This window comes from Hyperoodon ampullatus (genome assembly GCF_949752795.1).
Source record: "Hyperoodon ampullatus genome assembly, chromosome: 3".
Lineage (NCBI taxonomy): Eukaryota > Metazoa > Chordata > Mammalia > Artiodactyla > Ziphiidae > Hyperoodon > Hyperoodon ampullatus.
In genome coordinates this window covers 95,582,839-95,597,909 of record NC_136916.1, presented here as the reverse complement: position 1 = coordinate 95,597,909, position 15,071 = coordinate 95,582,839, and the positions used below count along the sequence as shown (strand labels likewise).

Genomic DNA, 15,071 nt, shown 5'->3' with positions numbered 1-15,071 from the left:
TGCTCGCTCGCCTGCCATTCACCTCCTGCTGTGCAGCCCGGTTCCTAACAGGCCATGGACCAGTACCGGTATGTGGTCTGGGGATTGGGGACCCCTGATCTAATTGATTACTAGGTTACTTATCCTCACTCCTAAGCATTTCTAGAATCTGTCTTCTCTTCTCCATTCCTTGCCAAACCTTAGCTCTGACTCCCATCATTTCCTCTTTATTGGGTCCCTTGATTGTCTGAATAGTTCCCTGTCTATTCTCCTTGTCTCTAGTTTATTGCTACTTCAAACCTTCCTTCATGCTGCTGTCAGAGTGATGTCACTCCCTGCTTTGTCCAAATGGTACATAAATTAGTAAGCAGGTGTAACAGTTCCACCATCAATTCCTCCTTTGGGAAGCCTTCCCCACTGTCCTAACCCTACCATTCTCAGATCTAAATTAGCTGAAATTTTTTTTCCATAGCATCTTGTGCGTCCCTCTATCACAGAGGGTATCACACTGCATTACATTTTTCTACTTGTTTACCTGTCTCCTTACTAGACAAAGTTTTTTGAGGACAGAGACCATGTTATTCTTATCCATATCCCTGGTACCCAGCACAGTGCCTGGGATATAAAACTCAGTAAATGATTACCAAATGAATTAATATTGCAAAAGCCTGGTATAGTCCCATCCTAGCCTACAAAAGTCTATTTTAACTCGTAATATGGCTTAACAATAACACTAATCTCTCAAATGTCATTTACACGTTTCAACAGTGAACTTGAAATTTATTGTGCCAGGAAATCAACTACTCTTAACAAGTCAATATTCTAGCTGAATAAAAACTATATATTGGGGCTTCAAGGTGAGCACATGGAGGAGGCTAAGATGGTGGCATGCCTAGAGAAGGTAGAAACTCTGAGCCCTTTCCCACATACCTTGCCCTATAAATCTCTTCCATCTGGCTGTTCCTGAATTTTATCCTTTAAAAATGAATTGGAATTGAAACTGGGAGGTGTAAAGGCTACCTTGTGACCAGGAGGATAACACATGGTCGCTGAGGTGGCAGAGCAGGAGCACAAGACACCTGATCCCTCCTGGCATCTTTCAGCCACCGCACAATTCCTCAGTAGTCTACCTCTGGGCTTCTTTTTGCATGAGAAAAATTAACCCCTTACTGTCTTTGTGAATTTGTCTGTTGAAGCCAAAAGCAATTCTATCTAATACAGTGGTTATTTTTAATTTCAAGGTGCATATGGAGCGAAATTAAAAGAAGTACCCAGTTAAAAAAAACTATATATTGAAAATTTCCACTCTCATGTCAATAAAAGTATAGAAGTGGGGACAAGCCAGCATATGCAGCCATGTTGCTCTGTTAGGGAAAACAGCATTCTAATCCTCCTCCCACCTCTTCCCTAAAATAGGAATAATGCCACTCTCCCAGGTGCCAAGGGAGCGCGGAACCATCACCCAAACTGAGTTATTAGTCTCCTAAAAGGCAGGAGATTATGAGAAATAAAATGAGACCTTTCTTCAGGACAACAATCTTGTTAGGGTCCACATGCTGGAGCACTCCCTCAAAGACGCCACAAACCAATGTGAGTTTCACTCTTCTCCACAAAATCTGGTTGAGGAAATGGTAGTCACTGCTGGGATCCATGCTATTTGATTCCAAAAGGAGTCTTCAAATAATCTTCTTTAAGTATCCAAACCCTTGAAAATAAAAGAGATCTATGATTTTTTAAATATTTTGGGGAAAATGGGGTTATTTTTCCTTTCCCCATACCTGGGATAAGAAAAATTAAAATATTAGAGAAATTCAATTCTGTTCATCTTTTTAGAATGATAATGAGAAAAATATCATTGCAAGCACCAACTCTGATTTATACATGGGAAACTGAAAAGTATAAGACTTCAGGCAAGGTGGGTTTGACGTCTTTGTCTATAAAATGGCCTAATATCACTTTTCCTTCCTTAGCTAAATGGAATAAGAAGAACATTTAGAGGCTTTTTAATAGCACATGCATACATCATTTTAACAGCAACCAAAAAAACGAAAAGAACAAATGAAAAAAATTGATATTGGCAAACACCTGCCAACACATTGCAATGAATTGTTTACCCAGAAACGTCTGGGATCTAACCTCTTCTAGATGAAGCCTGTTCTAGGTTAATCACATTTCCAGAGTTTCACACTGTAACCAACCAAAGAATAAGTGACTTAGAACTATCACAATTTATGCATTACCAATCCAGCTGCCATGTCACTATGAGGGCCATTCCACACCACCCTGGCCACAGCTCAGGGACTGGGCTGCTGTAATGTCACCAGTCATGTGCAGCCTGACAGATTAACTGACACATGCCACACAATGGTTTTGTAAAATTCAACTGTTTTTGTAAATATGATGCATGCTCATAAAAAGGATAACAATGCAGAAATGTACAAAGAAAAAACTTTATCTTGAAGAAACAGCTATCATTCATAGTAGACACTCTTATAATCCTTAGGGTAATACTGTAAATTAAAAGATGAATCCTTTTTTTAAAAAGTATCTTTTAGAACAATCCTGTTATTCGGATGTCTTTGTATTTAGAACCTTAGCTAAGTGTTCCTCCACAGTGGTTAAATTTAAAAGTGGCTTGCCTTTGCCCCACTTGGAATAGTCAACCAGTGAATTTTGCAATTTAGTTTAACTATAAAATACTGACCAAATAACTAAGGCCCAATTTGACTAGGAAGAGGTGAGAAGTTACATAGCATTTTTAACCAGATAAATAACTTACACTTTAATATTTTAAGGTCTAGCAAGTGCCTTCACAACTATTATTGTTGCCTACAACAACTACCTAATTTACAGATGTAGAAACTGAGGCTTAAAGATTTAAGACACCTTCCCAAAGTTACACAGCTAGAAGGTAATGGAACCTGCACTAAAACCAGGTCCTTAGTGGAGGATGTGTGCAGTCTAGTGCAAGACAAAGTGTTATGTATCCAGAGAGAACGTAAAACAAGTCACCAGAGTGCCTGGAAAAATCATTCTTCTGGGCTTCCCTGGTGGCGCAGTGGTTGAGAGTCCGCCTGCCAATGCAGGGGAAGCGGGTTCGTGCCCCGGTCTGGGAGGATCCCACATGCCGCGGAGCGGCTGGGCCCGTGAGCCATGGCCGCTGAGCCTGCGCGTCCGGAGCCTGTGCTCCGCAATGGGAGAGGCCACAACAGTGAGAGGCCCGCGTACCACAAAAAAAAAAAAAAAAAAAAAAAAATCATTCTTTGTTCAAGTCAATCAACTGGTAAAAGGGGAATTTTTACAGAAATAAAAGACAACATAAAACTGGAAAAACCAGCCCTTAATAGAGGTAAAAATTAATTTATATTTTTAAAAGATACATAAGAAATAAGCTTGTGAAATGCCTGGATAATAAAGAAATTTAAGAAATGTTAAAGTAAATCAGAAAAACATTAACACAAAGCAAAGAAAGCCTCGACTGAGGATGGCTGCAAAAGGTTAATATTCAAGATTAGGAAGGAGCAAGTAAGGTCAGGACCTAGAGATGGGCTTCAAGACAGACTCAGAAAATGGACATTCACGTCGGTGACATCACAGGTTTTTCTACCATACTTAGGCTCTCAGAATAAAAAGAAGGTCCTGTGGCCTAGATGGGCATATCCAACATGTCACACTCTGCTTATTCAGGCAGACATCATTAGGTCAGACAAGAGGAAGTCTATCGTGAAAACAATTCAGTAAGACTAGAACCTCAGTCTCCTGCTAAGCCGTCAAAGCCTTAGGTAAAGTTTAAAACTAGTAACCTAAATTGACTTGACCAGCTCGCTAATACAGTGTCCTAGTGCTTAAGTACTAAGTGATAGCGGTCATAATTTGATTCTTCCATAACTCAAACCAGTTCTGTACAAAGTAACACTCGAGGGGTGGGTAAGGGGCGTAAAGGCACTGAAGCCACAGGAAAAGAACTGGTTCACCTGAAAGGGTGTACTAATTTAACGGGTGGCTTTAAATGTTTTCAAGAAAACAAACAAAAATATGCCACAGGAAAAAAAATGCAAGTTTCCTCGTTTTTAAGGCAAAATAAGAAACTTCAAATAAACGGCGGGCCATACGCTAGAAATTCTCTCCTCCGCCGTTAGGTTTGTTTTTCTTTTTCCTCCGACGAAAGTTTGGGAAATCTTGTCTCTATTTCAGCCCAATGGTGAGTTCCTCGAGCTTCAGTCTTGAAGTGAAAGAAGAGGGACTGCTGTTAAGGAAGAACCCTCCGGGAGCTCCAAACCCGCGGTGGCGGCTATCTACGGACAGTCCCGAAAACTAACTAAAGTACGCAGCCTGCGAACCCACACTACAGGTCGGACGCCAGCCGGCCTGAACAAGAGGTCGCGTCTGTTTCCCGAGGAGCCAATCGGCGCGCGGTCCCGAGGCTGGCTCCCGAGCGCCCCTTGCGGCCTGGAGGAGAGAGGGCCCCCAGGAAGAATCAGGAGGTGCAAGTCCCAGCATGCAGTTCCCAGGAGGCGCACCCTAGCATTCACCCAAGCGACGTTTTGTCTGTTTTTATTATTTCTCTCCGCAATCCATGCCAACCGTAGGGTGGGATTTCTCGTGTAAGAGTTCTGTGAGAAACAGGTTGGTTACACCGCCTGCCACACGTTATTGTGTTGTAAAACAGTGGGTCAATGGCGTTGCCCTTTTAATTGAGGGCGCTAGGGTCAGAATTGCCCCTTTAAGGCCGGTGGCATCATGTTTCCGGGGGTGTGGTCCGTCTTTAGCTAGACCTGGCCCGGCGCTGGGCTGATTCATTCGGGGGCTGGAGCTAGGAACGTCGACGTCGGCTCCGGCGCTGAGCTCAGCCTCACTCCCAATTGGCTGGGCCTCCGGGCCGCCCTCCCCCGCGCGCCATCCCTGGGTTCCCTTCCCAGTCCACAGTAGAACCACTGCCCTCTCCCTTCTTGACCCCTGGCTCTTCCTCCCCTTCTTCCCTCCCTACCGCCGCCGCTGTCGCTTTTGGCGCCGCTGCTCCCGGAGGAGCTCCCGGCTCGGTGATGGGGTCCCGGGCCTCCACGTTACTGCGGGACGAAGAGCTCGAGGAGATCAAGAAGGAAACTGGCTGTGAGTTCGGGTAGGGGGTGGGAACGCGGCCGAGCGCCTCCGGCTGGCCTCAGGACCAAGGGCGACTGTCGCTGAGGTCTGGAGATGAGGTGCCGGGAGGTTGGGGGCGTCCTGGGCAGCCTCCAGCGCTGGAGCTTCGGGGATGATGGAGGACCTGTTCTTAAGCTACAGCTACCTGGAGCAGGGCAGTGCCTCTTGTGGGGCTGTCCTTCCCACCAAAGGCGGGAGTCACGATCACCCGCAGATCACTGATCCCGCTCTTTTCTCTTCCCCCTGCTCTTGAAAGCCCCCGAACTCTTTTCCTTTATCTTTCCTCGCACCAACCTCAAATTCAGGAACTGTGGATGGATTCTGTAGAAAACATTCTGTCCGTTCCTGTGACGTTTCTGGGCAAGGACTTAAAACCACTGACAACTGTGGGAAATCAAACAAATTCTTGCCACAACCGGAAAAATAAATCCAGAAAGTGAGATCGTACAGTAAGGCTTTGGAAGACGGGACGGGACACCTTAAAGAATCAGGGGTCTGAGTATGAGACTTTTTCATTCTGAGCTTGTGGAGAGAAAGCACGGATACTGTGACTACCAGTTTTTTATTTACAGTGAGGATGCTTGCTGTCCTAATTTCAGATCTATTGATTTCTACTATGCTGGTGTACTTCATACAGTCGCCGTGGAAATTGGACGTGCTGCAAAAACCTCAGTGTGAATTTGTACTGATTTTTTTACAGTCCAGTCTCTTCCTCATTAACTTGAAAGGGGCAACAGAGTTTTGGGAATTCAGAAGCCCGGTAAAACACCATCATACATTTGTGTAGCCCTTGATAATGCATACATTATTTTCTCTTCTCAGTAATTCATTATGACTCTTGTATTTTACATGAGTTATGTAAACATCTGGGCTCTGAGTCTTCATGATACCTGTCTTTGATAACGAGATGGCCAGTAAATAACTCAGTGGTCCATTCGCAGATAATATTGAGTGCTGGGGGAACCTCAGAATTATTCAGGCAATGGTGGCCTGAGATAAATTAAATGCTGTCCCATGCTTTCTGACAAGTTCAACTTTCTAGAATCTTCAAATTGGAAGGGGTGTTATCCAGCCTCATCCCTTGTCAGATTGGTTTACTGCTTTCAGCATCTCCTAACTTACCGTCATTAAGCCTCTCCATAAAGACTTTAAGGACCTCACCGCCTACCAATGTAGTCCTTTTGATGATTTTGAATGAATGACAGAAAGTAGTTAGCTGTTTATAATGTGCAGTACTTATTTGGCCACTTGACCTTATGGTCATTTTATGACTTACCCTGATTCCAAGAGTAGAAACGTAGGCAGTTTGGATTCAGCAAGCATTTTATTACATTTTGTGATTATGACCTCTGGCCACACTTGTGAGAACATAAGAACTACTGTAGGGCTAAGGTGACACCAGAGTTAAAGCATTCATGCTTAAAATAAAAAGTCACATAATGAGGGAGTGTAAACCAGAGTGAGGGTGGGAAAAAGCTATTTTTGCCTCAAGAGGAAGGGAGCAATAATCTCATTCTGGTTTTATTACATTTGACCAGATGGAAGTGGCCTCGATTGCCTTAGGACTCTGGATTATATTTTACTGTGTGACCTTGTGAGAACTGAGTACTCCTGCAGAGCTGTTTTCCTAGTTGCCGAAAAGTGAATCAAGGCTGAGGGAGAGTCTCAGCCACAACCAGTACAAATGTATGTATTGAGCCAGAAAGCCTAATGAAACAAGTACTTACTGAATTTTTGCAATGTCTGTATTCAGTACGATACTGGGTACTCAAAGCAGATGGTGACAAAAGATGCTCACAAACCTGTCATAGAGATAAGCCCACAGGAGTTAGGATTAGCATCAGGACATAGGGTACCTGAAATTGTGTAGCACCTCTTTCAGAACTCAGGGAAGAGTCCTTGTGAGCTGGCCTTGAGGAGGACAGGAATTGGGCCTTGATACATGCATGAATTGATTAGATTTGGATAAATTAACCTAGGGCATTTTTGGTGGCTTCCAGGTGCTTTCTCCCCCAGCATGCTACCTGTCATTCTTCTGCTCTGGGAGTTGAGCCATCAATTTATCCAGTTAGTGCTGATCAGCAGAGTTGATTTTTAAAACATTAATCTTAGCATGATGCAAAAGGTTTAGAAGAATAAAAACAACGGATACCTGAGGGTAGGGTAGAGAGGTGGAATTAGTCCTATTTTCCTCTGCATCTTGTTCTGTTAAGAGTTTGGGGAACTATCAATCAGAAACACTTAAAGTTAAGAACAAGTATAAGACATTTCTTCACTCGCTTTGCCAGTAAGAAAATGTAGCATGATTGAGTAAAACTGACTTTATATTCAGTATGAAAGCTTTGCATTCATAAGTCTAAATTGATTAGAATTCATGTATGACTAGGTTATCCGGTATTTGAAATTTAATCTCTAAGTGTTTGGAAAAGTAGTTCTAAGTAAGAATTCCTTGTAAGCCTCAACTTTGTCATCTGTAAATGGGAATAATAATAGTACCTACTTTATAGGATTCCTAGTGAGAATAAAATGAGAAAAATGTAAACTACTTAGAATAGTGTCTGGGTATGTAATGAGCACCAGGTGTTAGCTATTACCTTTTGAACCATAGATAACAACCATCTTATTGGGAAAATACCATTAGCATATGCTAGTTATAAAAACTATGTCTAGAGCTATATAACTGGAGAGGTGACAGCATTTTACACTTTTCCTATTTTCAGGGAATATTTGATTAGGAATCATGTTTTCCCAATTCTAAGGAAATAAAACTTTGAAAGGAGTAGAAATCCTTTTGTTTCTAACAGTTTAAAAAACACTGTCTGAAAACACTTTGTGTTGGCGTAAAACATTTGCTATATTGTCTTAGTTCTATCACCTTCTTTCACTCATCAACATTTCCATAAATTAAAATCATTTCAATAAAAGTTGTCATTAAGGGAAAGGTCATAAGTGTCTTGGGAGTTTCTGTATTCTCCACCTTTAGTTCACTTAACTGTGTGGCAATAACCTGGCTGTGAATTACTTAAAACCTTTAAAAAGAATAGCCACATAATCTGTGAGAAACAACTCATGCCAACTGAGTAGTAATAAATGTCGATTGATTTATTTTTAGCCTCTACCTTCTGGTGTGTGTCATGTGACATGGCAAAGATATTGAACAGGTTTGGGAAGTAAGTTTTACAGGCCAGTGAGGTTTTGTTTGTTTGAAAGGGTGTAGTGATGATAGAACTAGTGTGGGTTTCTCTGTAGTTGCAACAAAGAGCACAAGACAGGCAAAGGCAATTGCTTGAGAATAATTTCCTGGGCTAGAATGTAAGCGGAAGTTCAACTTCAGGCTGCTCCTGCCTCAAAATGCAGGACCCCTTCATGGCCCTCATCTGCCTTGCCATAGTGCCTGAAGGTTCTGTCACTACAGAAGACCCTGCTGCTGTGTTCCAGCTCCTATTTTTTAATTTATGGCTGTGTTGGTCTTCTTTGCTGTGGGCATGCTTTCTCTAGTTGCAGCAAGCGGGGGCTACTCTTCGTTGCGGTGCACGGGCTTCTCATTGCGGTGGCTTCCCTTGTTGCGGAGCACGGGCTTCTCATTGCGGTGGCTTCCCTTGTTGCGGAGCACGGGCTGTAGGCGTGTGGGCTTCAGTAGTTGTGGCATGTAGGCTCAGTAGATGTGGCTCGTGGGCTCTAGAGTACAGGCTCAGTAGTTGTGGCGCACGGGCTTAGTTGCTCCGCAGCATGTGGGATCTTCCCGGACCAGAGCTTGAACCCGTGTCCCCTGCATTGGCAGGCGGGTTCTTAGCCACTGCACCAGCGGGGAAGCCCTATATGTATTTTTTTGATGAACCATTTTAAAGTTGCCGATATTAGAACTCTTCACCCCTTAAGCCTTCTGCATGTATCTCCTGAGAATAGGGATTGTTTTTCCTACATAACTAGAATACTATTATCACACCTAAGAAAGTTGACAATAATTCTATAAATATTATCTATCATTCAGTCCATATTCAGACATCCCCAGTTATAAGAAAGTTTTTGTTTTTGTTTTTAATCTCTTTTAAGTCTCTTAATCTATAGGTTTCCTGAGAGAATAGGCCAGCTCTTGAAGTCCTCTTGCCAGGGGAAATGCGAAATATTGGGGTGTGGAGTGTTCAGGAGGAATGGTTAGGGTTGCAGGCTTCAACCTCTCAATCTTTTGAGAGTTACCTTCGGTTGCACGTATATGCTTTACCTAGGTTATTAATCTGTTCTTCTGTGTTAAGATTTAGGATAAAGGCAAGGGCAAAATGACTTTTTTCCTTATTCCCTTTTCATTTTTACTCTTCACTTTGCTTTTCCTCCTTAGTGCTTGGCATTTCTTTGAAATGCCTTCTTTCTCTGAGCACAGTAATGATAGTCAGAAAGGCTTTTAGTCAGAAGATTAGCAGTGTGTTTTAAGTAACCTTTCAACAATAGAAACTAATTATTTGCCCATCAGTGGAGAAAAATATAGCTTCATTGAAGATATGCCCACATTCACAGCCTTTTCTGAAAGTAATTGTCAACTCCTGAGACTTCCTTTGGGTTACCAAGAATGATGCAGGTTTTGGGCACTTGTCCTGCTAACCTAGCGCCTTCTGGTGAGAATAGTTTCCTGGAAACTTGTCCTGCCTTCATTTGGGGCAGTTCCAATACCTTTTTGCTCCTTGAAGTTACTCTGAGGTATACACCTTGGAGTTTGCTTTATATTCTTGGTCATAGTGAGTTTAGCACCTGAATTAAAGCCTGCTTACTTGCTGCTGCTGTTGCTGCTGCTTCTTCTTTTTCTCCTCCTCCTTCGTCTGTTCTAACAGAGCTCTTTGTAACAATATCATTATAACATTAGTTCCGAAATTTAGGAGGTAGATTGAGATGTAACCATATTGAGTTGTGTTCAAAGTTGGCATTTGGTTGTACATTTCTCCACTGATTTCCACATAGCCCAGTTTGTCCTGGAAGATAGCAGTTTTATGGTTGTTTGGTTACTTATTTACACATTTGTTTTTAACATATTGGTAAATTATGAACTCAAGCAGCCATAAACTGATCTCTTTTTCTGAAATATGGGATGTAATGTCATACATTCCCTCACTAAGGGAATTTTAAAAATCGTACTATAAGGTTTCAGTATCCCTTTCTTTTGGATGGTGTTCTAGATTAGAAAGATGACTGATGGCTCACTCGTTAGTTGAAGAAGTTGGACAAGGTGACAACATTTCTTCCAACTTAAAAATTTTATAACTTGCTGTACATACTTATATGTACATACATATGGAATTTCTAGAAGGATTCACAGTAAACTGGTAATAATGTTTGACTCTGGCAACGGAGACTGAGGAATGCGGTTGTTAGGGTGACTTTTCATTATGATGACTTTTGTACCATTTTTACCATGTGAATAGATTGTTTTCTCAAATTAAAAAAAAACTAGTATAAAAAGAACTGCAATATGAATGTGTTCCTTGTTAAAGAAAAGTAACCTGAAATATATAATACTCAGTGGACTAAATATTATGCAGTTATTAATAAATGAAAAATAAGCTATTATGTTTATGTAAAGTACACAGTGACATGTTAGATGATATATGAAGAAATGAAAGCAGTGATGTTGAGATTGTGAACGAATTTTGTTTTTTGAAAAAATCTTTTGGGAAAGTTAGTCATTCTTTTTTTCTTTTTTTTTTTTGCGGTATGTGGGCCTCTCACTGTTGTAGCCTCTCCCGTTGGGGAGCACAGGCTCTGGACGCGCAGGCTCAGCGGCCATGGCTCACGGGCCCAGCCGCTCCGCGGCATGTGGGATCTTCCCGGACCAGGGCACGAACCCATGTCCCCTGCATCAGCAGGCGGACTCTCAGCCACTGCGCCATCAGGGAAGCCCATTTAGTCATTCTTTAACTGACTTATTTTGTGAAAACTAAAGGGAACTTTAGTTCTAGAGCAGCCTTTGAGGCCCGAGGCCAAAGCCTAGTCAGGTTCCTGAAGAAAACGGTTGTGACTGGCAGAATCAGGAGAAAGCTGGCGATTAATTAGTACAGCAGTAAAACTGTACCTGCAGGTGCACAATGTAAGGATAATGATGATAATAGCTAACCTGGAGCACTTACCAAGTGCCAGACCTTTGCCAAGCACTTTCCTCTCCTGGATTCTGTTAGTTCATTCCACAACCCCACTCACTCACCCCTCACTGGTAAGCTGTGGTGCCGTGATTGGAATCAGAACCTGTCAACCTGACTCTCACAAGAGTGTACACCAAGCTACTGACACCTGCCTGACTAGCAGAAAGGTCCACAACTGCTTCAGTGTCTGGACCCCTGCTGGCTCTGCCCTGGCTGGGCATTCACAAAAAAAAAAAAGCATCAGTGGCTTTATCTTTTCCCTCAGGACTGATCTTCAGGTAAAAGATCACCACAGCCTTGGGTCAGCCTCTTCTCTGTGATGGCATGACCTCCACTGAGTTCCCAGTAAAGGAATGGGCTCCAAGAAAGGAAATTAGGTAATTTGTAAAATGGTCATGTTATCCTCAGATGACATCTACAAGGAAGCTATTTTGCTCCTCATTTTGGACTAACTCAGGCACAAGCTGACAATTATGAGGTAATAACTACAGGTAGACAATGAAACTTTGGAAATGCAAAAAGAAACTTCTGGGAAATAGTTTAGTCTCCTGGCAGATTGGAGGTAGGAGGAAAAAAAGAAGTTATCAGAGAAAAGACAACAGCCAAAAAGGGTGTGGCAAGTGTGGACTTTGTCCTAGGCTGTACCTTCACGGGTAAAGGGGTGGCTGAGGGAGTCCTGATAGTTGTCTTCCTCCCCCAGCTCAAGAAACAAAAATCCACCTGCAGTTTTAGGAACAATGGGATAAAATAAACAGGGGCACAGGCAGGAGAAACAGGAAGTGAGTGGCCCAGAGCTAGGAGGAGAGGACACACTGGGCAAAGCTGTGAATTCTTCAGCGTCAGGTTTCAGCGCAGGCTGGGCTCCGTTCTGTACTACTGGCTCTCTAAGGAGAGTAGAGAGCAGAGGAGAAGGCCACTGCGCCACCAGGGAAGCCCAGCCCCGATCTTTAATTCAACACAAGTTACCTACCCAGCTGTGCCAGCCTGAAACATCAAACTGATTAATAGAGATGTGTTTTTAACCAAAGCGTGCATTTTCATAGCCTCTAAGTCAGGGTACTGAAAGGTGAAAGTTTCACAATTTCCTTTTAAACTAAATTTGGCCTTGTTTTGTTAAATCTTAACTACCTGCCATTTAACACAGTCTTAATTAAGCCTAGACTTCATTCCTGAGAGTCAATTTTGTTTACTCTGGATTTAGTTTATTTTCTAACTCCTTTCATTCTTTCTGCTTTGACACTCTAGAGGTGAGTTGGAGTTGAGATTTCGGCCCACTTTACTGACTTTGAAGCATTTAATGTTGGCCTGGGACCAGAATAGCAGCTGGCTTCTGAAGGGCCACATTCAGGTTCAGTTCGAGTGGAGGGCAACTTCTCCAGCTGGGACTAATTTTGTGTTCTTTAGTTTCCCACAGTCAGATCACCCGCCTCTACAGCCGGTTCACCAGCCTGGACAAAGGAGAGAATGGGACTCTCAGGTAGGCAGTTCTGTTCTTTATTTTCTGACAACGTCTGAATAGCTGCCTTTATCCAGAGAGCAGACACAATAGGCATCTGGCATGCAGAGAACAGGGACCATTTCTTCACTCATCTCTGAGTATCATTGATCCACAGGGGACTTACATACTAAGCAGGACAATGAATTTACTTTTATCACTAGGTGCTTGCTGTTTTACTCCAGCTCCCCTTAGTTTGGGTGGCCATTGCTCTGGTCCTATGAATGTACCTTTGGGAATTTTGGCTCTCTCTGCTTGAGTTTTCCCACAGCTCTTTTCCAAACATGTTAGCTTTCAGGAGGCTGACCCATAGCAATCCAAGATGGTGTAGGTTGTTTTGTCCTTTCCCCTCTCATTTCCCAACCCAACCCAACCCATATTCCTAGGGTACATCAGTTTATATGTATTAATGTTAGATAAGATGTTCAGTATTTTCGTCTAGAGCAGTGGTTCTCAACTGAGGGCTATTTTCCCTTGGGTGGCCAAATATCTGGAGACATTTTTGATTGTCACAGCTGGGGAATGCTACTGGTGTCTAGTGGGTAGAGGCCAGGAATGCTGCTAAACATCCTAAAATGCACAGGACAATCCCCCCTAAATGTCAGTAGTGCCACAGTTGAGAAACTGGTCTTGAGTAAGTATATGATTTCAGAGTAATGTAATGCTGTATCATTTCATATTTGTAATTGTCTTATAGTCAAATGAAATATCTCCTTACCACCACCTCCCAACCTAACTCAGTAGCAGCATTTTGTTACTATTGTTCCTCAGCTTTGATTGACTGATACAGAATGAAGCTGTTTGCCTTTCTGGCGGCTGTCAAAAAACAATGGAGGACTTCTTTAGAAGCCTTGTAGCATAGGTGTGGGGTGTAGCATAACAGGGGGAAGAATATAGTTTCTGAGCCTTTGTGCATAATCCTCAGGCAGAAGAGCTAGAAAATGGCTGATAAATCCATAGGGCCATGTTTGTTTAGGGCAAAATATGGCTTCACTGCAAGCTGGAATTGACCAAAACCATGCTGCCCAGTCATTAAAGTCAATGACTACGGAATACCTGTCACGTGCAAAGACCACACTAAGTACTTTTTCTTTTTCTTTTTTTTACCGCACTGCTCAGCATGCAGGCTCTTAGTTCCCCGGCCAGTGATCGAACCTGAGCCCCCTGCAGTGGAAGCGCAGAGTCTTAACCACTGGACCACCAGAGAAGTCCCCTCTTTTTTTTTTTTTTTTTTTTTTTTTTTGCGGTGTGTGGGCCTCTCACTGTTGTGGCCTCTCCCGTTGCGGAGCACAGGCTCTGGACGCGCAGGCTCAATGGCCATGGCTCACGGGCCCAGCCGCTCCGCGGCATGTGGGATCTTCCCAGACCGGGGCACGAACCCGTGTCCCCTGCATCGGCAGGCGGACTCTCAACCACTGCGCCACCAGGGAAGCCCCCCCTCTTTTTTTAATTGAGGCAAAATACACATAACATAATATTTACCATTTCAAAGTGTACATTTTAGTGGCATTAAGTACATTCACAACACTGTATAATACGTTTATATATTACCACAGTCTAGTTGCAGAACAGTTTCATCAGCTCAGATGGAAACCTCATACCCATAGAGCAGTCACTTCCCATTCCTCTCTCTATGGACATTTCATATAAATGGAATCATGCAGTATGTGGCCTTTTGTGACTAACTCTTTCATTTAACATAATGTTTTCTTTTTTTTTTAACTTATTTATTTTATTTACTTTATTTTTGGCTTCCTTGGGTCTTGGTTGCTGTGGGCAGGCTTTCTCTAGTTGCAGTGAGCGGGGGCTACTCTTCGTTGCAGTGCATGGGCTTCTCACTGTGGTGACTTCTCTTGTTGTGGAGAAGGGGCTGTAGGCACGTGGGCTTCAGTAGTTGTGGTTCGTGAGCTCTAGAGCACAGGCTCGGTAGTTGTGGCACAGGGGCTTGGTTGCTCCACGGCATGTGGGATCTTCCCAGACCAGGGCTTGAACCCGTGTCCCCTGCGTTGGCAGGCAGATTCTTAACCACTGTGCCACCAGGGAAGTCCCCTAACATGTTCAAGATTCTTCCATGTTATAGTGTGTATCAGTACTTCTTTCCTTTTTATGGCTGAATAATATTCCATTGTATGCATAGACCACATTTTGTTCATTCATTCATCAGATGGTGGAGATTTGAGTTGTTAACACCTTTTGGCTACTATGAACATTTTTATGTGGACTTATGTTTTAATTCTCTTGGACATATACCTAGGAGTAGAATTGTGGGTCACATGGTAATTTTATGCTTAATTTATTGAAGACCCACCAAACTCTCTTGCACAGCTCTGTAC

At 42.9% G+C, this 15,071-nt stretch overlaps 2 protein-coding genes across 3 annotated transcripts in view; one reads left to right on the top strand and one right to left on the bottom strand.

The window, feature by feature from the left end:
• Window positions 1–1,631, bottom strand: part of EXD1 (exonuclease 3'-5' domain containing 1) — a gene marked incomplete at both ends in the record, with an annotated part of 37,861 nt that extends 36,230 nt beyond the window's left edge. For both annotated transcript variants that reach the window (XM_079699703.1, XM_079699704.1), the window contains one exon: window positions 1,499–1,631. In XM_079699703.1, coding sequence (XP_079555829.1) covers window positions 1,499–1,631 — 133 coding nt within the window. The remainder of the gene's footprint in view (window positions 1–1,498) is intronic.
• Window positions 1,632–4,969: 3,338 nt separating this feature from the next.
• The window catches only part of CHP1 (calcineurin like EF-hand protein 1), a gene marked incomplete at its 3' end in the record, with an annotated part of 36,621 nt that continues 26,519 nt past the window's right edge, over window positions 4,970–15,071 (top strand). The window contains exons 1-2 of the mRNA XM_079700442.1: window positions 4,970–5,088; window positions 12,648–12,720. Of these exons, the coding sequence (XP_079556568.1) occupies window positions 5,022–5,088; window positions 12,648–12,720 (140 nt within the window). The 5' untranslated portion in view covers window positions 4,970–5,021. The remainder of the gene's footprint in view (window positions 5,089–12,647; window positions 12,721–15,071) is intronic.